This window comes from Numenius arquata, unplaced genomic scaffold (genome assembly GCF_964106895.1).
Source record: "Numenius arquata unplaced genomic scaffold, bNumArq3.hap1.1 HAP1_SCAFFOLD_1160, whole genome shotgun sequence".
Classification (NCBI taxonomy): Eukaryota; Metazoa; Chordata; class Aves; order Charadriiformes; family Scolopacidae; genus Numenius; species Numenius arquata.
Genome location: NW_027414652.1, coordinates 1 through 21,209, shown reverse-complemented (window position 1 = coordinate 21,209; position 21,209 = coordinate 1). Strand labels below are relative to the sequence as shown.

The window sequence follows — 21,209 nt, the reverse complement described above, 5'->3', positions numbered from 1 at the left end:
AACCCACCCAAATCCTCCTCTTGACGAACTTGAGGTTCTCCAAGCCATCGCTACGTCCAACCTCAACACTCTTGGGGGCCATCAGAGGGCAACAGACCACAGAGAACCCCCCAAAACCTACTTATCTCCCAACCTTCACCTCCCAAGACACCCCAAAACCCCCCAGCACCCCAAAAACCGTCATCTTGATGGACTTGAGGTTCTCCAAGCCATCGCTACGTCCAACCTCAACACTCTTGGGGGCCATCACAGAGCAACGAACCAGGAGGAACCCCCCAAGAACCTCCTCATCTCCCAACCTTCGCTTCCCAAGACGCCCCCAGCACCCCAAAACCCCCTCAAATACCCCCAAATCCTTACCTTGAGGGGCTTGAGGGGCTCCAGGCCGTCGCCCCCGTCCTCTCCTCCCTTCTTGCCCCGTCCCCGTCCTCGTCCCCGGGGCTTCTTGGCGGCGTCGGGCGAGAGGAATCCGGGAGGTTCCACCAAGGGCCGGATTCGGGGTCTCCCTCGCGGTCGGGGGGGTCCTTCCCTTTTGGGTTTGGTGGGTTTTCGGCCTCTTTTTTTGGGTCCGGTTTGAGGGGGTTCGACGGCGGCGGCGGCGGCGGCGGGGTGAATATGATGATGATGGTGGTGATGCTGGTGATGGTGGTGGGTGGGGGGGACGCAGAAGTCCATGTCCCCCCCCATGGGGGTGGTGAGGGGGGGGGGGTCTGCGGCAGCTGGAGATGAGGTCGGGGAGGAGGTCGGGGAGACGGCGGCTGTTGAGGCGGATGTCGGCGGGGACGTCGGCTTTATCTTCATCATCCTCGAACTCGTACTCTTGGGCGTAGGTCTTTTTTTGGGGGGGGGGTGGGGTGTGTTGGGGGTGGGGGGGGTGGGAGTGATGGTGGGGGGCGAAAGGGTCCCGTTTGCGCAGGAGGTGGAAGGAAGAGGTTTTGAGGAGTTTTTTGGGTTTGGAAGAACAAAAAAGGGGAGTGGGTAAAGAAGAGGAAGGAGGAGGAGGAGGTGGTGGGTGAGGGGGGGGCGGTTTGTTGGGCCCCCCCCCTCCTCCCCGGCTCTGGATGAGCCCCAAAGGTTCGGCGTTGACGGTTGAAGGGAGCTCGTGTTTGGGGGGGTCCAAGCCCATGGTGGGGGGGGGCGGCGGCGGCGGGGGGTGGTGGGGGGGGTGGAGGCGGTTCGTTGTGCCCCTCGTTGGGGGGGGGTGGTGGGGGGGGCGGGGGAGCCGCGCAAAAAGCGGGGTACCCCTGCCCTATATCGTAAGGGGGGGGGCGCTTTTAAAGCCGGGGGGCGGGTTTCTAAATGGTGGGGGTGGGGATGGTGGTGATGGGGATGAGGGGGGGGGTGGTGGTGGTGGTGGTGGTGGTGTGGGGGGGGGTGATGGGGGTGATGATGATGAGGGTGGGGATGGGGTGGTGGTGGTGGTGGTGGTGGGGGGGGGGGATTCCCTTCCTCTTCCTCTTCCTGGCTAGCTTTAGGGAAATCTTCGGGGGGGGGCCCGAACATGTCCTCCATCCCGGGGAAAAAACCCCGCTCCTCGTCCTGCAGCAGGGCGTCAGGGAAGCAGATGGAGGTGAGGGGGACGAAACGATTTTTGCCCCCCCCCGGGCTCCCCCCTTCCCCGAATTGATCTTTGCTTTCTAATTGAGAAGGGGTTACTACTTGACCCCCGCTTCCACCCCCCCCGCCGCCTCCTCCTCCTCCTCCTCCTCCTCCTCCTCCCCCCCCACCACCTCCGCCGCCCCCCCCGCCGCCGCCCCCCCCCGCCTCCTCCTCCTCCTCCTCCTCCTCCTCCTCCTCCTCCCCCCCCCGCGTCGGGGTCTAATAAATGAGCCGGGGGTGGACCCTGGACCCCCCCGGGTTGACCCAAATGAGGTTCTAACCCCAAAGGGGGTTCTAAAAAATCTTGGATTTCTTGAGGGGGGGGTAAGACCTCCATAGGTTCGGGTGGGGGGGGTAACGGGGGGGGGCCCTGGGGGTCCAGCCCCCCCTGCGAACGCACGTGGGCTTGGTGGAGGTGGGCTTCTAAAAGCATTTGGGGAGAAGGGGGGGCCGAAGGGGGGAGGAGGCGGCGGAGGGGGGGGCATCCTCTGCTGCTCCAAGAGGTGGACGTCGAGGGGGGGGCGCCCCTTGGGGGGGGCGCGGGGATGGAGTTGGCTTTGGGTGTGGGTGAGGACGGAAGGGAGGAGGGACCCCCCCCCGGCACCCCCGCCGCCTCCTCCTCCGGCCCCCCCCCCAGGGACGGCTACGGGAACCACGGGGTGGGCTCCTAAATCCGGGGGGGGCTCTAAAAGAAGAGGGTGGGGGTCCAGGGGGGGGGCCGTCGGGGGTTTTGGGTAAATAAGAATGAGGTTGCCCCAAATCCTTCCCGCTAGCCAAATGTTCCCCCCCCCCCTTTCTTTAACTCCTGACCGTAAGAATCCAACTGGGGGGGTTGTGGGGGGGGGCGGAGGAGGGGGGGGAGGAGGGGGGGGAGGTTGGTGGCCGTAATGGACCACCGAGGTGGCGGCTAAACCTTCGCCCCCCCCGCTAGCCGGTCCCCCCCCCACCGCCGCCGCCCCCCGATAATCTTTCCCTCTTTCCGGCTTCTTTTTTTCTTTCAAAAGAGCCAATTCTAGGGCCGGGGGGGGCTGGGGGGGGGTCCCTCCAGATTGGAATTAGGGCGGATGACGCTCTGGAGCTGGTACCTCTCTTCCCCCTTCCCCAATCCCCCGTAACCCCCCCCCCCGGCCGGCCCCCCCCCGCCGCCGCCCCCCTCCTCCTCCTAAATTTTTACTAGCCCCCCCCCTCTCCTCGCAAGCCCCCAAGCCCTCGGCCGGCCCGCGGGGGGGGCTGGGGGCTTGTAAAAGGTGTTGGATGAGAAAATCCTCGTCCTCGCTTCGGTCGGGGGCGGGGTGGGGGGGCGGGGGGGGACCCCCTAATAATTCCGCCGCCTCCCCTTTACCCCCCCCCCCGGCTTTGCCGAAAGTCGGGGGGGCTGGGGGAGGTCCCCCGCCTCTTTCTAACCCCCCCCCGCCGTAAGCGGGGGCCAGGAAAGAAGGGGACAAAACGGCCCCTAAATATTTGGGGGGTTGGCCCGGGGAAGCCCCGCTTTGGGGGCGGGGGGCGGCGGGGGGGCTCTGGAGGGGGCGAATGATGGGAGAAGGGCTGGACCCCCCCAAAGCGCCGTAGGGCAAAGGGGCCGGCATGGCGGGGCGAGTGGCCAGTGCTGTAGTTGCCCAAAGAAGGGCTGGGGGCGGGTAAACCCTGGGTCGGGGGGGCCGGGGGGGGGGCACCGTAACCCCCCCCTTGCCCCCCCTCGGGTTGAACCCCGTAGGGCAAACCCTGGAGCTGTTCGGGGGAATAAGTTTGCCCTTGGCTAACGCAAGGCTGGAGGCCTTGGCCACCTTGGCCACCCGGGCCCCCCCCTTGCCCCCCAGTCGAGTAAGGGGGGGCTTTTCCCGCTAAATCCCCCCCCTGGCTGCCGTTGAAACCCCCGCCGCCTTGCCCGCCCCCCCCTAAAGTTTGAGGTTGGGGGGGGTTGGGACCGTAAGCGCCTGCCGGTCCCATGGCTAGTAAATTGGGGGGTTGGCCAGGAGAATAAGCCGGGGATTGGCTGGCGATGACGGAGCTGGGTTTGGGGGTGCTGGGGGTGTAACTGCTTTGGCACTTGGGGGTCCCCGCCCCGGAACGAGGGGGGGGCGCTTGCCGAGAAGCCGAATAGCTTTTCGATTTAGTAGCCCCGTTGCCGGGGGCGGTAGCCCCTTGGCTAGCCGAATAAACCGGGGATTGAATGATGGGACGGTAAGCTTGGGGGGGAGCTTCTTGACGGGGCTGGGGGGGGTTTTTAGGGGGTTGGGGGGGTTGACCCCCCCCCTCGGAACCGGCGGGCGACTGGTCGCCCAATGGCTACAAGAGAGGCCGGCGCGATGGGGCATCTGCTGGTAAGTACCGGCGCAGCTCAGGTAGTGCTGGAGGCTGGGGGGGGGCTGCGGGGGGGGCCGGGGGGGGGGCAAGCTGAGCTTGAGCCCCCCCGCCACCCCCAGGGCGTTGGTAGTGCTTAATGACGCTGTCCTGACGGGGGATAGCCCTGTCCCCCCCCCCGCCCCCACCCCCGCCACCCCCGGCCCCCCCAAAAACCGAGGTGTTGTAAATAGGGGTGGGTTGTTCGGCCGGGGGGGCCGGGAGGGGGGGAGCGGAAAGAAGATTAAACTGGGAAGAACTGGGAGGGGGTCGGTACGGGGGGGTTTGGGGGGGTAAAGCCAAGCGGTCGAAACTTAAAGAAGAAGCTGGTTGGGGAGGGGGGGGGGGTTTGATGTGGAGTAAAGGGGGGTCGTGATGATGGGGGGAGAGGAGACCGTTGGAACCGGGACTGAAAGCGGCTTCGGGGGGTAAACTGAGGGGGGGGGTGACGGGAAAAACTGCGCCCCCCGAAAGGCGCCGCCGGGTGCTGGTAAGCGCTCAGCGCCGAGGAAGAGGGAAAAGTTCCCGATCCCGGCAGCGCCCCCGAGATGAAGAGTTCGGCCGGCGCCGGAGTGTGCATGGCTACGGGGAGGGGGGGGGGGATTGGGATGAAGAGGGGGGGATTGGGATGGGGGAGGGGGGGGTGGGGGGGGAGAAAGAGAGAGAGAAAAAAAAAAAAGAAAGAAGGAGGGGGATTAGGGGGTGAGAGCGTGGGGGGGGGTGGGGTGTGCCCTGAGGGGAGGGGAGACAGCCCCGGGGTGAGCGGGGAGGGGACACACACACACACACACCCCCCCTGGGGCAGGTGGGGGACCCCCCTGGGGCAAGTGGGGAGACACTGGGGCAAGTGGGGACTCCCAGGGCAAGTGGGGAGATGCTGGGGCAAGTGGGGGGACCCCCCCGGGGCAAGTAGGAACTCCCTGGGGCAAGTAGGAACTCCCTGGGGCAAGTGGGGGGACTCTGGGGTAGGTGGGGGACCCCTCTGGGGCAAGTGGGGGGACCCTGGGGCAAGTGGGGGGACCCCCTTGGGGCAAGAAGGGACTCCCCGGGGCAAGTGGGGGGACCCTGGGGTAGGTGGGGGACCCACCTGGGGCAAGTAGGGAACTCCCTGGGGCAAGTGGGGGGACTCTGGGTAGGTGGGGGACCCCCCTGGGCAAGTGGGGGCACCCTGGGGCAAAGTGGGGGAGACCCTGGGGCAAGTAAAACCTGCTTGGGGCAAGTGGGAGAACTCCTGGGGCAAGTGGGGGGGACCCTGGGGCAAGTGGGGGGGACCCTGGGGCAAGTAAAACCTCCTTGGGGCAAGTGGGAGAACTCCTAGGGCAAGTGAGGGAAGTGAGGGGACCCTGGGGCAAGTGGAGGGACTCCCTGGGGCAAGTGGGGGGACCCTGGGGCAAGTGGGGGAGACCCTGGGGCAAGTGGGGGAGACCCTGGGGCAAGTAAAACCTGCTTGGGGCAAGTGGGAGAACTCCTGGGGCAAGCGAGGGGACCCTGGGGTAGGCGGGGGACCCCCCTGGGGCAAGTAGGAACTCCCTGGGGCAAGTGGAACGACCCTGGGGTAGGTGGGGGACCCCCCTGGGGCAAGTGGGGGGGACCCTGGGGCAAGAAGGGACTCCCCGGGGCAAGTAAAACCTCCTTGGGGGCAAGTGAGAGAACTCCTAGGGCAAGTGAGGGGACCCTGGGGCAAGTGGAGGGACCCCCCCGGGGCAAGTAGGAACTCCCTGGGGCAAGTAGGAACTCCCTGGGGCAAGTGGGGGGGACCCTGGGGCAAGTGGGGGGGACCCTGGGGCAAGTAAAACCTGCTTGGGGCAAGTGGGAGAACTCCTAGGGCAAGTGAGGGGACCCTGGGGCAAGTGGGGACTCCCCGGGGCAAGTAAAACCTCCTTGGGGCAAGTAGGAACTCCCTGGGGCAAGTGGAAGGACCCTGGGGTAGGTGGGGGACCCCCCTGGGGCAAGTGGGGGGACCCTGGGGCAAGTGGGGGAGACCCTGGGGCAAGTGGGGGACCCCCCTGGGGCAAGTGGGGACTCCCCTGGGGCAAGTAAAACCTCCTTGGGGCAAGTAGGAACTCCCTGGGGCAAGTGGGGGGACCCTGGGGTAGGCGGGGGACCCCCCTGGGGCAAGTAGGAACTCCCTGGGGCAATTGGGGGGACCCCCCTGGGACAGGTAGGGACTCCCTGGGGCAAGTAAAACCTCCTTGGGGCAAGTGGGAGAATCCCTGGGGCAAGTGGGGGGACCCTGGGGTAGGTGGGGGACCCCCGTGGGCAAGTAGGAACTCCCTGGGGCAAGTGGGGGGACCCTGGGGCAATTAGAAGCTCCTTGGGGCAAGTGGGGGGACCCTTCTGGGGTAAGTAGGAACTCCCTGGGGAAAGTGGGGAGACCCCTGGGGCAAGTGGGAGGACCCTGGGGTAGGTGGGGGACCCCCCTGGGGCAAGTGAAGGGACCCACCTGGGGCAAGTAGGAACTCCCTGGGGCAAGTGGAACGACCCTGGGGTAGGTGGGGGACCCACCTGGGGCAAGTAGGAACTCCCTGGGGCAAGTGGGGGGGACCCTGGGGCAAGAAGGGACTCCCCGGGGCAAGTAAAACCTCCTTGGGGGCAAGTGAGAGAACTCCTAGGGCAAGTGAGGGGACCCTGGGGCAAGTGGAGGGACTCCCTGGGGCAAGTAGAAACTCCCTGGGGCAAGTGGAGGGACCCTGGGGTAGGTGGGGGACCCTCCTGGGGCAAGTGGGGGGACCCTGGGGCAAGTGGGGGGACCCTGGGGCAAGTAAAACCTCCTTGGGGCAAGTAAGAGAACCCCTGGGGCAAGTGGGGGGACCCTGGGGTAGGCGGGGGACCCCCCTGGGGCAAGTAGGAACTCCCTGGGGCAAGTGGGGGGACCCTGGGGCAATTAGAAGCTCCTTGGGGCAAGTGGGGGGACCCTTCTGGGGTAAGTAGGAACTCCCTGGGGAAAGTGGGGAGACCCCTGGGGCAAGTGGGGGGACCCTGGGGTAGGTGGGGGACCCCCCTGGGGCAAGTAGGAACTCCCTGGGGCAAGTGGGGGGACCCTGGGGTAGGTGGGGGACCCCCCTGGGGCAAGTGGGGGGACCCTGGGGCAAGTGGGGGGACCCTGGGGCAAGAAGGGACTCCCCGGGGCAAGTAAAACCTCCTTGGGGCAAGTAAGAGAACCCCTGGGGCAAGTGGGGGGACCCTGGGGTAGGTGGGGGACCCCCCCTGGGGCAAGTGGGGGGACCCTGGGGCAAGTGGGGGGACCCTGGGGTGAGTGGGGGGACCCCTGGGGTGAGTGGGGGGGACCATAGGGCAGGTGGGGACCCCCCAGGGCAGGAAAAGCCCCCCTTTGGGGCAGGATGGGACCCCTGGGGCAGGTGGTGACCCCCCCCAGGGGCAGGTCACCCATCCCCCGTCCCCCCCCCCCCGGGGCAGGATGGGCCCCCCCCAGCCACCACAGGACACCCCCCCCCCCCCCGGGGCAGGATAGGACCCTTCTGGGGTAAGAGAAGCCCCCCCTTGGGGCAGAATGGGACCCCCCCCGGGGCAGAACGAGACACACCCCCCCGCCCCCCCCGCCCCTGGTGGCCCCCCCCCTCCCAGTCTCACCAGTTTGCCAGGAGGGGGTGCGGAACTGGGAGAGCAGGGAGGAGGCGGAGGGTCCCGGCTGCGGCGCCCGGGATTCCAGGGCCGAGATGAGGTTCATGACGGAGGCGTCGGGGGCGCCCCCCCCCGCGTGGTGCAGCCCCGTCTCGAAGAGCCCCGACAGCCCTGGGGACACCCCCACAAGTTGGGGACAACCCCCACGGGTTGGGGACACCGCGGGGGACAACACCGAGGGGTTGGGGACACCGCGGGGGACAACACCGAGGACGCCCCCACGGGTTGGGAAGACCCCCACGGGTTGGGGACACCACCGAGGGGTTGGGGACACCGCGGGGGACAACACCGAGGACACTCCAAGGGGTTGGGGACACCCCCACGGGTTGGGGACACCGCGGGGGACAACATCGAGGGGTTGGGGACACCGCAGGGGACAACACCGAGGACACCCCCATGGGTTGGGAACACCCCCACGGGTTGGGGACACCCCCACGGGTTGGGGACATGGCGGGGGACAACACCGAGGGGTTGGGGACACCACGGGGGACAACACCGAGGACACCCCCATGGGTTGGGAACACCCCCACGGGTTGGGGACACCACCGAGGGGTTGGGGACACCGCGGGGGACACCCCCACGGGTTGGGGACATGGCGGGGGACAACACCGAGGGGTTGGGGACACCGCGGGGGACAACACCAAGGACACTCCAAGGGGTTGGGGACACCCCCACGGGTTGGGGACACCGCGGGGGACAACACCGAGGGGTTGGGGACACCACAGGGGACACCCCAGGAACACCCCCACGGGTTGGGGACACCGCGGGGATGCCTCAAGGGGTTGGGGACACCACAGGGGACACCACCGAGGACACTCCAAGGGGTTGGAGACACCCCCACGGGTTGGGGACACCGTGGGGGACAACACCGAGGGGTTGGGGACACCGCGGGGGACAACACCGAGGACACCCCCACGGGTTGGGAAGACCCCCACGGGTTGGGGACACCACCGAGGGGTTGGGGACACCGCGGGGGACAACACCGAGGACACCCCCACAGGTTGGGGACACCCCCACGGGTTGGGGACATGGCAGGGGACAACACCAAGGGGTTGGGGACACCACGGGGGACAACACTGAGGACACCCCCATGGGTTGGGGACACCCCCACAGGTTGGGGACACCGCGGGGGACAACACCGAGGGGTTGGGGACACCACGGGGGACAACACCGAGGACACTCCAAGGGATTGGGAACACCCCCACAGGTTGGGGACACCGCGGGGGACAACACCGAGGGGTTGGGGACACCGCGGGAGACACCTCAGGGACACTCCGAGGGGTTGGAGACATCCCCATGGGTTGGGGACACCGCGGGGGACAACACCGAGGGGTTGGGGACACCGCGGGGACATCTCAAGGGGTTGGGGACACCGCGAGGATATGGGTTGGGGACACCCTGAGGGGTTGGGGACACCTCCACGGGTTGGGGACATGGGTTGGGGACACCCCGAGAAGTTGGAGACACCGCAGGGACACCCCAGGGACACCTCGAGGGGTTGGGGACACAGGTTGGGGACACCCCGACACAATAGGGACACCGCGGGGACACTGGGAACAGACCGGGGGGACACCGTGGATGTGTCCCCCCCAAAGGAAAGTTTGGGGACACCATGGGGACACGGTTTGGGGACACCCCGAGGGATTGGGGACACCCCAACAGGTTGGGGACACCAGGATGGGTTGGGGACACCGCAAGGACACAGGTTGGGGACACCTCAACGGGTTGGGGACACCGCAGGGACACCCCGACACGTTGAGGACATCGTGGAGACACCTCGAGGGGTTGGGTACATCGCAGGGACACCCCGACACATTGGGGACATCATGGGGACACCGTGGGGACAGCCGGACACGTTGGGGACACTGTGAGAACACCCTGAGGACACCCCAACAGCGAAGCAGTGATGAGGGGACAGGCAGTCAGGGTGACAAAGGAACGATGACGATGGGGTGACAAAGCGACAGGGGGTCGCGGTGGCATGGGGTCAAGGTGACACAGCGTTGGGGCGATGAGGTGACAAAGAGTCACAGTGACAATGATGATGGGGTGACAAGGGATCACAGTGACAGGATGATGGAGAGTCGGGGTGACGCGGTGATGGGGTGACACAGTGACAGGGTTGACAAGGTGACACGGTAGCGTGGGGTTGCGGTGATAGGGTGACAAGGTGTCAGGGTGATGGGGGGTTGCAGCGACAGGGGGTCACAGTGACAGGGTGACAACAACGATGGGGTGACAGGGTGATGGGGGGGCAGGGGACCAGGGTGACAAGAGCACAATGACGATCGGGTGACAAGATGACAGAAGGTCGCGGTGACATAGGCTCACAGGGACACAATGTTAGGGTGACAAGCAGTCACGGTGACAATGATAATAGGGTGACGGGGGGTCATAGTGTTGGGGTGATAGGCCATTGGGGAGTCATGGTGTTGGGGTGACGGGGGGTCAGGGTGACAGGATGACACGGTGTCAGGGTAACACAGTGTCGGGGGGTCACGCTGTTGCGGTGACAGAGCGTCAAGGAGTCGGGGGTGACAGGGTGACGGTGTTAGGGATTTGCAGTGACAGGGTGACAGAGTGTCGGGGGGGTCATGGTGACAGGGTGATATGGTGTTGGGCTGACAAGGTGACACGGTGACAGAGTGTTGGGGGGGCACGGTGACAAGATGATGGGTGGGTCATGGTGTTGGGGTGATGGAGTGACAGTGTGTCAGGCAGCCGGGGTGTTGAGGGTTTGCCCTGACAGGGTGTCAGGGGGTCACAATGTTGGGGTGACGGGGTATCGGGGGGGTCGCAGTGATGGGGTGACAGGGGCTTGGGGTGATGGGGTGATGGGGTGACAGGGTGTCGGGGTGATGGGGTGATGCGGTGACAAGGTGTTGGGGGGTCAGGGTGACAGGGTGACGGGGGGTTGGGGTGATGAGGTGTTGAGGGGTCGGGGTGATGGGGTGTCAGGGTGTTGGGGGGTTGGGGTGACGGGGTGTTGGGGTGACAGGGTGTCGGGGGGTCAGGGTGACGGGGTGACAGGTTGTCGGGGTGACAGGGTGTTGGGGGGTCAGGGTGACAGGGTGACGGGGGGTTGGGGTGACAGGGTGTCAGGGGGTCAGGGTGACGGGGTGACAGGCTGTCGGGGTGTTGGGGGGTCAGGGTGACAGGGTGACGGGGGGTTGGGGTGACGGGGTGACAGGGTGTTGGGGTGACGGGGTGTTGGGGTGACGGTACCTGCGGGGTGGTGGTTGGCAGCATAGCCCTGCAGCGGGTGGGGGGCGCCGTAGGGCTGACGGTGCAACAGGTCAGGGTCGGGGTGCGACGCACGAGAGCCCCCGTACACCAGGCTGGGGGGGGGACACACCGGCCGGGGGTCAGCAACACCCCCCCTCGCACGATTAACCCCCCCGTCGCACGATCAACACCCCTCCCTCGCACGATTAACCCCCCCGTCGCACGATCAACACCCCTCCCTCGCACGCTCAACACCCCCCTTGCACCATCAACCCCCCCTTACACGATTAACCCCTCCCTTGCACGCTCAACCCCCCTTTGCACGATTAACCCCCCGCGCAATTAACGCCTCTCTTGCACAATTAAGCAACTCCTTGCACGCTCAACCCTCCCTTGCACGACTGACCCCCCCGCTCGCACACTCAACCCCATCCTTCCACGCTCAACTCCCCCTGCACCCCAAAAACCAGCACCCTGGGGACCCCAAAAAACAGCACCCAGGGACCCTGCACCCCAAAAACCAGCACCCCGGGGATCCTGCACCCCAAAACCCAGCACCCTGGGGACCCCAAAAACCAGCAGCCAGAGACCCTGCACCCCAAAAACCAGCACCCTGGGGACCCCAAAAACCAGCACCCAGGGACCAGGGACCCCAAAAACCAGCACCCTGGGGACCCCAAAAACCAGCACCCTGGGGACCCTGCACCCCAAAACCCAGCACCCTGGAGACCCCAAAAACCAGCACCCAAGGACCCTGCACCCCAAAAACCAGCACTCTGGGGACCCTGCACCCCAAAACCCCACACCCTGGGGACCCCAAAAACCAGCACCCTGGGGACCCCAAAAACCAGCTCCCTAGGGACCCCAAAAACCAGCACCCTGGGGACCCCAAAAACCAGCTCCCTAGGGACCCCAAAAACCAGCACCCAGAGACCCTGCACCCCAAAAAACCAGCACCCTGGGGATCCCAAAAAACAGCACCCAGGGACCGGGGACCCCAAAACCCCACACCCCGGGGACCCCATGAACCAGCACCCAAGGACCCTGCACCCCAAAAACCAGCACCCCGGGGATCCTGCACCCCAAAACCCAGCACCCTGGGGACCCCAAAAACCAGCACCCCAGAGACCCTGCACCCCAAAAACCAGCACCCTGGGGACCCCAAAAACCAGCACCCAAGGACCCTGCACCCCAAAAACCAGCACCCTGGGGACCCTGCACCCCAAAAACCAGCACCCCGGGGACCCCAAAAACCAGCACCCCAGGGACCAGGGACCCCAAAAACCAGCGCCCTGGGGACCCCAAAAAACAGCACCCAGGGACCCAGCACCCCAAAACCCCACACCCTGGGGACCCCCTGAACTAGCACCCCAGGGACCCTGCACCCCAAAAACCAGCACCCTGGGGACCCTGCACCCCAAAACCCCACACCCTGGGGACCCCACGAACCAGCACCCTGGGGACCCTGCACCCCAAAAACCAGCACCCTGGGGACCCCAAAAACCAGCACCCCAGAGACCCTGCACCCCAAAAACCAGCACCCTGGGGACCCCAAAAACCAGCACCCAAGGACCCTGCACCCCAAAAACCAGCACCCTGGGGACCCTGCACCCCAAAACCCCACACCCTGGGGATCCCACAAACCAGCACCCCGGGGACCCTGCACCCCAAAACCCCACACCCTGGGGATCCCACAAACCAGCACCCCGGGGACCCTGCACCCCAAAACCCCACACCCTGGGGACCCCAAAAACCAGCACCCCGGGGACCCTGCACCCCAAAAACCAGCACCCCAGTACCCCAGTTCCTCCCCAGTACCTCTCCCCTCCCACCCAGTATCCCCCCAACTACTCCCAGTCCCCCCCCAGTTCCCTCCCAGTACCTTCCCCTCCCCCCCAGATCCCTCCCAGTACTCCCCAGTACCTCCCCCTCCCCCCCAGTACCCCCCCAACTACTCCCAGTCCCCCCCAGTTCCCTCCCAGTACCCCCCCAGTACCCCACAGTTCCTCCCCAGTACCCCCCCCTCGCCCCCAGTACCCCTCCAACTATTCCCAGTACCCCCCCAACTACTCCCAGTACCCCCCAGTTCCCTCCCAGTACCTCCCCCTCCCCCCCAGTTCCCTCCCAGTACCCCCCCAGTACCCCACAGTTCCTCCCCAGTACCCCCCCCTCGCCCCCAGTACCCCTCCAACTACTCCCAGTCCCCCCCAGTTCCCTCCCAGTACCCCCCAGTTCCTCCCCAGTACCTCCCCCTCCCCCCCAACTACTCCCAGTCCCCCCCAGTACCCCCCAGTTCCTCCCCAGTACCTCCCCAACTACTCCCAGTCCCCCCCAGTTCCCTCCCAGTACCTCCCCCTCCCCCCCAGTTCCACCCCAGTACCTCCCCAACTACTCCCAGTCCCCCCCAGTTCCCTCCCAGTACCCCCCAGTTCCACCCCAGTACCTCCCCCAGCTACTCCCAGTTCCCCCCAATATCCCCCAGTTCCCTCCCAGTGACCCCAGTGCCTCCCCCCTCCCCCCCAGTACCCCCCCAACTACTCCCAGTACCCCCAATATCCCCCAGTTACTCCCAGTTCCCCCAGTCTCCCCGCTATAACAGCACCCAGCCCCCCCAAACCCCGCTATAACGGGGTCCCAGCACCCCCAAACCCTGCTATAACGGCACCCAGCACCCCCAAACCCCGCTATAACGGCACCCAGCCCCCCCAAACCACGCTATAACGGCACCCAGCACCCCCAAACCACGCTATAACGGCACCTGACACTACAAACCCCACTATAACAGCACCCAGCATCCCAAAACCCTGCTATAACGGGGTCCCAGCACCCCAAAACCCCGCTATAATGGCATCCATCACCCCAAACGCCACTATAACGGCACCCAGCACCCCTAAATCCTACTATAACGGGGTCCCAGCACCCCCAAACCCCGCTATAACGGCACCCAGCACCCCTAAATCCTACTATAACGGGGTCCCAGCACCCCCAAACCCCGCTATAAGGGCACCCAGCACCCCAAAACCCTGCTATAACGGGGTCCCAGCACCCCCAAACCCCGCTATAAGGGCACCCAGCACCCCTAAACCCTGCTATAACGGGGTCCCAGCACCCCCAAACTCCACTATAAGGGCACCCAGCACCCCAAAACCCTGCTATAACGGGGTCCCAGCCCCCCAAACCCCCACTATAACAGCACCTGATGCTACAAACCCCGCTATAATGGGGTCCCAGCACCCCAAACCCCCGCTATAATGGCCCTCAGCACCCCCAAACCCCGCTATAACGGCACCCAGCACCCCCAAACCCCGCTATAACGGCACCCAGCACCCCCAAACCCCGCTATAACGGGGTACCAGCCCCCCCAAACCCTGCTATAATGGCACCCAGCAGCCCAAACCCCGCTATAAGGGCACCCAGCACCCCCAAACTCTGCTATAACGGGGTCCCAGCCCCCCCAAACCCCCACTATAACAGCACCTGACACTACAAACCCCGCTATAACAGCACCCAGCACCCCCAAACCCTGCTATAACAGGGTCCCAGCCCCCCCAAACCCCGCTATAATGGCACCCAGCACCCCCAAACCCTGCTATAACAGGGTACCAGCCCCCCCAAACCCCTGCTACAATGGCACCCCAAACCCCAAACCCCACTATAACGGGCTCCCAGCACCCCAAACCCCCGGTATAACAGCACCCAGCACCCCCAAACCGCGCTATAACAGGGTACCGGCCCCCTCAAACCCCTGCTACAATGGCACCCCAAACCCCACTATAACGGGGTCCCAGCACCCCCAAACCCCGCTATAATGGCACCCAGCACCCCCAAACCCCGCTATAACGGGGTCCCAGCACCCTCAAACCCCGCTATAACGGGGTCCCAGCACCCAAACCCCGCTATAACAGGGTCCCAGCACCCCCAAACCCCGCTATAACGGCACCCAGCACCCCCAAACCCTGCTATAACGGGGTCCCAGCACCCCAAACCCTGCTATAACGGCACCCAGCACCCCCAAACCCTGCTATAACGGGGTCCCAGCACCCCCAAACCCCGCTATAACGGGGTCCTAGCACCCCCAAACCCCGCTATAACGGCACCCAGCACCCCTAAACCCTGCTATAACGGGGTCCCAGCACCCCTAAACCCTGCTATAACGGCACCTGACACTACAAACCCCGCTATAACAGCACCCAGCACCCCAAAACCCTGCTATAACGGGGTCCCAGCACCCCCAAACCCCGCTATAACGGGGTCCCAGCACCCCAAAACCCCGCTATAATGGCATCCATCACCCCAAACGCCACTATAAGGGCACCCAGCACCCCTAAACCCTGCTATAACGGGGTCCCAGCACCCCCAAACCCTGCTATAACGGCACCCAGCACCCCAAAACCCCGCTATAAGGGCACCCAGCACCCCCAAACTCTGCTATAATGGGGTCCCAGCCTCCCCAAACCCCCACTATAACGGCACCTGACGCTACAAACCCCGCTATAACAGCACCCAGCACCCCAAAACCCCGCTATAAGGGTTCCCAGCACCCCAAACCCCCGCTATAACGGCCCTCAGCACCCCCAAACCCCCGCTATAATGGCACCCAGCACCCCCAAACCCTGCTATAACGGGGTACCAGCCCCCCCAAACCCCTGCTACAATGGCACCCCAAACCCCAAACCCCGCTATAACGGGGTCCCAGCACCCCCAAACCCCCGGTATAACGGCACCCAGCACCCCTAAACCCTGCTATAACGGGGTCCCATCACCCCAAACCCTGCTATAACGGCACCCAGCACCCCTAAACCCTGCTATAACGGGGTCCCAGCCCCCCCAAACCCCCACTATAATGGCACCTGACGCTACAAACCCCGCTATAACGGGGTCCCAGCACCCCAAAACCCCGCTATAACGGACCTCAGCACCCCCAAACCCCGCTATAATGGCACCCAGCACCCCCAAACCCTGCTATAACAGGGTACCAGCCCCCCAAACCCCTGCTACAATGGCACCCCAAACCCCAAACCCCACTATAATGGGGTCCCAGCACCCCCAAACCCCCCGGTATAACGGCACCCAGCACCCCTAAACCCTGCTATAACGGGGTCCCAGCACCCCCAAACCCCCACTATAACAGCACCTGACACTACAAACCCCGCTATAACGGGGTCCCAGCACCCCTAAACCCTGCTATAACGGCACCTGACACTACAAACCCCGCTATAACAGCACCCAGCACCCCAAAACCCTGCTATAAAGGGGTCCCAGCACCCCCAAACCCCGCTATAATGGCATCCATCACCCCAAACGCCACTATAAGGGCACCCAGCACCCCTAAACCCTGCTATAATGGGGTCCAGCACCCCCAAACCCCGCTATAACGGCACCCAGCACCCCAAAACCCCGCTATAAGGGCACTCAGCACCCCTAAACCCTGCTATAACGGGGTCCCAGCACCCCCAAACTCCGCTATAACGGCACCCAGCACCCCAAAACCCCGCTATAAGGGCACCCAGCACCCCTAAACCCTGCTATAACGGGGTCCCAGCACCCCAAACTCCGCTATAACGGCACCTGACACTACAAACCCCGCTATAACAGCACCCAGCACCCCAAACCCCCGCTATAACGGCCCTCAGCACCCCCAACCCTGCTATAACGGCACCCAGCACCCCCAAACCCCGCTGTAACGGCACCCAGCACCCCTAAACCCTGCTATAACGGGGTCCCAGCACCCCTAAACCACGCTATAACGGCACCTGACACTACAAACCCCACTATAACAGCACCCAGCATCCCAAAACCCTGCTATAAAGGGGTCCCAGCACCCCAAAACCTTGCTATAACGGGGTCCCAGCACCCCAAAACCCCGCTATAATGGCATCCATCACCCCAAACGCCACTATAACGGCACCCAGCACCCCTAAATCCTACTATAACGGGGTCCCAGCACCCCCAAACCCCTCTATAAGGGCACCCAGCACCCAAAACCCTGCTATAACGGGGTCCCAGCACCCCCAAACCCCGCTATAAGGGCACCCAGCACCCCTAAACCCTGCTATAACGGGGTCCCAGCACCCCCAAACTCCACTATAAGGGCACCCAGCACCCCTAAACCCTGCTATAACGGGTCCCAGCCCCCCAAACCCCCACTATAACAGCACCTGACACTACAAACCCCGCTATAACAGCACCCAGCACCCCCAAACCCCGCTATAACGGGGTACCAGCCCCCCCAAACCCTGCTATAATGGCACCCAGCAGCCCAAACCCCGCTATAAGGGCACCCAGCACCCCCAAACTCTGCTATAACGGGGTCCCAGCCCCCCCAAACCCCCACTATAACAGCACCTGACACTACAAACCCCGCTATAACAGCACCCAGCACCCCCAAACCCTGCTATAACAGGGTCCCAGCCCCCCCAAACCCCGCTATAATGGCACCCAGCACCCCCAAACCCTGCTATAACAGGGTACCAGCCCCCCCAAACCCTGCTACAATGGCACCCCAAACCCCAAACCCCACTATAACGGGCTCCCAGCACCCCAAACCCCCGGTATAACAGCACCCAGCACCCCCAAACCGCGCTATAACAGGGTACCGGCCCCCTCAAACCCCTGCTACAATGGCACCCCAAACCCCACTATAACGGGGTCCCAGCACCCCCAAACCCCGCTATAACGGCACCCAGCACCCCTAAACCCTGCTATAACGGGGTCCCAGCACCCCCAAAACCCCGCTATAACGGGGTCCCAGCACCCCCAAACCCGCTATAATGGCACCCAGCACCCCCAAACCCCGCTATAATGGGGTCCCAGCACCCTCAAACCCCGGTATAATGGGGTCCCAGCACCCAAACCCCGCTATAACAGGGTCCCAACACCCCCAAACCCCGCTATAAACGGCACCCAGCACCCCTAAACCCTGCTATAACGGGGTCCCAGCACCCCCAAACTCCACTATAAGGGCACCCAGCACCCCAAAACCCTGCTATAACGGGGTCCCAGCCCCCCAAACCCCCACTATAACAGCACCTGATGCTACAACCCCGCTATAATGGGGTCCCAGCACCCCAAACCCCCGCTATAATGGCCCTCAGCACCCCCCAAACCCCGCTATAACGGCACCCAGCACCCCCAAACCCCGCTATAACGGGGTACCAGCCCCCCCAAACCCTGCTATAATGGCACCCAGCAGCCCAAACCCCGCTATAAGGGCACCCAGCACCCCCAAACTCTGCTATAACGGGGTCCCAGCCCCCCCAAACCCCCACTATAACAGCACCTGACACTACAAACCCCGCTATAACAGCACCCAGCACCCCCAAACCCTGCTATAACAGGGTCCCAGCCCCCCCAAACCCCGCTATAATGGCACCCAGCACCCCCAAACCCTGCTATAACAGGGTACCAGCCCCCCCAAACCCCTGCTACAATGGCACCCCAAACCCCAAACCCCACTATAACGGGCTCCCAGCACCCCAAACCCCCGGTATAACAGCACCCAGCACCCCCAAACCGCGCTATAACAGGGTACCGGCCCCCTCAAACCCCTGCTACAATGGCACCCCAAACCCCACTATAACGGGGTCCCAGCACCCCCAAACCCCGCTATAACGGCACCCAGCACCCCTAAACCCTGCTATAACGGGGTCCCAGCACCCCCAAACCCCGCTATAACGGGGTCCCAGCACCCCCAAACCCCGCTATAATGGCACCCAGCACCCCCAAACCCCGCTATAATGGGGTCCCAGCACCCTCAAACCCCCGGTATAATGGGGTCCCAGCACCCAAACCCCGCTATAACAGGGTCCCAACACCCCCAAACCCCGCTATAACGGCACCCAGCACCCCCAAACCCTGCTATAACGGCACCCAGCACCCCCAAACCCTGCTATAACGGGGTCCCAGCACCCCCAAACCCCGCTATAAGGGCACCCAGCACCCCCAAACCCCGCTATAGCGGGGTCCCAGCCTCCCCAAACCCCCACTATAACGGCACCTGATGCTACAAACCCCGCTATAATGGGGTCCCAGCACCCCAAAACCCCGGTATAACGGGCTCCCAGCACCCCAAACCCCCGCTATAACGGCCCTCAGCACCCCCAAACCCCGCTATAATGGCACCCAGCACCCCCAAACCCTGCTATAACAGCGTACCAGCCCCCCCAAACCCCTGCTACAATGGCACCCCAAACCCCAAACCCCACTATAACGGGCTCCCAGCACCCCCAAACCCCGCTATAACGGCACCCAGCACCCCAAAACCCTGCTATAACGGGGTCCCATCACCCCAAACCCTGCTATAACGGCACCCAGCACCCCTAAACCCTGCTATAACGGGGTCCCAGCACCCCAAAACCCCGGTATAACGGGGTCCCAGCACCCCAAACCCCCGCTATAACGGCCCTCAGCACCCCCAAACCCCGCTATAACGGCACCCAGCACCCCAAACCCTGCTATAACGGGGTCTCATCACCCCAAACCCTGCTATAACGGCACCCAGCACCCCAAACCCCGCTATAACGGCACCCAGCACCCCAAACCCCGCTATAAGGGCACCCAGCACCCCCAAACCCCCGGTATAAACGGCACCCCAGCACCGCGATCCCCAGCCCCCCGGTATAACGACCCCCCAGCACCCCAAATCCCGGTTCCCCCACCTCACCACCCCCCGGTGGCTCCCCCCCCCCCGCGCCCACACCTGGCCTTGGCGGAGCGCTCGTAGGTCCAACCGGGCCCGGCGGCCAAGGGGTCCCCGAAACCGGCGGCCGGGTAGTTCCTGTCCATGGAGGCGGCGGGAAGGGGGGGGGGTCGGGCCCCCCGCGTTGTACCGGGGGATTTGGGGTGGGGGGGGAAAGGGGGGAGGGGCGGAGGAGGGAGGGCGGCGGCGGCGGCGGCGGGGGGGGGGGGGGGCGCTCACGGAGCCGCCATGTTGGCTGGCGGGGCCGCGCCGCCGCCGCTTCCTCCCACAATGCACCGCGCGGAGGGGGGCGGAGCCAATGGGCGGCGGGAGAAGGGGAAGGGGGCGGGGCTAAGGGGCGGGGCTAAGGCGTGGGGGGGAGAGCGTCGGGGAGCGGGGAAAGGGGCGGGGTCAGGCGGTTGCTATGGCTCCCACAAAGGAGGCGTGGCCAAACGGCCGGGGGGCGGGGCGGGGGAAAGGGGCGTGGCCAAGCGGTTGCTATGGCTCCCAAAAGGGGCGGGGCGAGGTATGGGAGGGGGCGATGTGAAAGGGGCGTGGTCAAGCGGCGAAGGGGGGCGTGGCCACGCTGGTGATGGACGGCGGGAAATGGGCGTGGTCAAACGGGCGGGGGGAAGGGGGCGGGGCCGAAGCGGGGACCTCCCCAGGGCCCCCCCCCTGCCCCCCCCGGAACTGGGGGTTACTGGGGGGCACTGGGAAGGAACTGGGGGGGGACTGGGGGGGAGGGGGGAGGAACTGGGAGGGAACTGGGGGAGACTGGGAATGAACTGGGATTAACTGGGAGGGAACTGGAGTAACTGGGGGGGACTGGGGGGGAGGGGGGAGGAACTGGGGGGAACTGGGAGGGAACTGGGATTAACCTGGGGGACCGGGAGTAACTGGGGGGGGACTGGGGGGGACTGGGAGGCACTGGGAGGGAACTGGGGGTAACTGGGGGGTACTGGGATTAACTGGGGGGCATCCTGGGGGGGAGGGGGGAGATACTGGTGGGGAACTGGGAGTAACTGGGGGTTACTGGAGGGCACTGGGGGGACTGGGAGGCACTGGTGGGGAACTGGGGAGGTAGTGGAGGGGAGGGGGGAGGAACGGGGTGTGACTGGGATTAACTGGGGGGACTGGGAGTATCTGGGGGGGGTCCTGAGGGAGAGGGAGGAGGAACTAGTGGGGAACTGGGAGGCACTGGGGGGAACTGGGAGGCACTGGGGGGAACTGGGAAGTACTGGGGGGAACTGGGAAGTGACTGGGAAGAACCAGTCGGGTTCCTGGGAAGAACCAGGAGCGGCGTCGAGGGGGAACTGGGAGGAACTGGGGAGAACTGGGAGACGCTGGGGGGAACTGGAAAGTACTGGGGGGAACTGGGAGGAACTGGGAAGAACCAGGGGGGGGCAGGGGCAGTGTTGAGGGGGAACTGGGAGGAACTGGGGAGAACTGGGAGACGCTGGGGGGGAACTGGAAAGTACTGGGGGGACTGGGAGGTGACTGGAAGAACCAGGGGTGGCAGGGGCAGCATCGAGGGGGAACTGGGAGGTACTGGGGGGAACTGGGAGGAACTGGGGAGAACTGGGAGACACTGGGGGGAACTGGAAAGTACTGGGAGGAACTGGGAAGAACCAGGGGGGGCAGGCGCAGTGTCGAGGGGCAACTGGGAGGTACTGGGGGAACTGGGAGGAACTGGAGAGAACTGGGAGACGCTGAGGGGGAACTGGAA

The 21,209-nt window shown here is 64.8% G+C and overlaps 1 protein-coding gene across 1 annotated transcript in view; it reads right to left on the bottom strand.

Annotated features, from left to right (window-relative positions):
- PRR12 (proline rich 12) overlaps positions 1–19,590 on the bottom strand; it is a gene marked incomplete at its 3' end in the record, with an annotated part of 29,214 nt that extends 9,624 nt beyond the window's left edge. The window contains 15 exon segments of the mRNA XM_074167247.1: positions 8–70; positions 361–699; positions 701–1,057; positions 1,471–1,655; positions 1,864–1,987; positions 2,568–2,636; positions 2,639–2,711; positions 2,761–3,191; positions 3,193–3,887; positions 3,890–3,962; positions 3,964–4,395; positions 4,397–4,521; positions 7,531–7,692; positions 10,807–10,919; positions 19,505–19,590. Coding sequence (XP_074023348.1) covers positions 8–70; positions 361–699; positions 701–1,057; positions 1,471–1,655; positions 1,864–1,987; positions 2,568–2,636; positions 2,639–2,711; positions 2,761–3,191; positions 3,193–3,887; positions 3,890–3,962; positions 3,964–4,395; positions 4,397–4,521; positions 7,531–7,692; positions 10,807–10,919; positions 19,505–19,590 — 3,327 coding nt within the window.
- Positions 19,591–21,209: the final 1,619 nt, after the last annotated feature.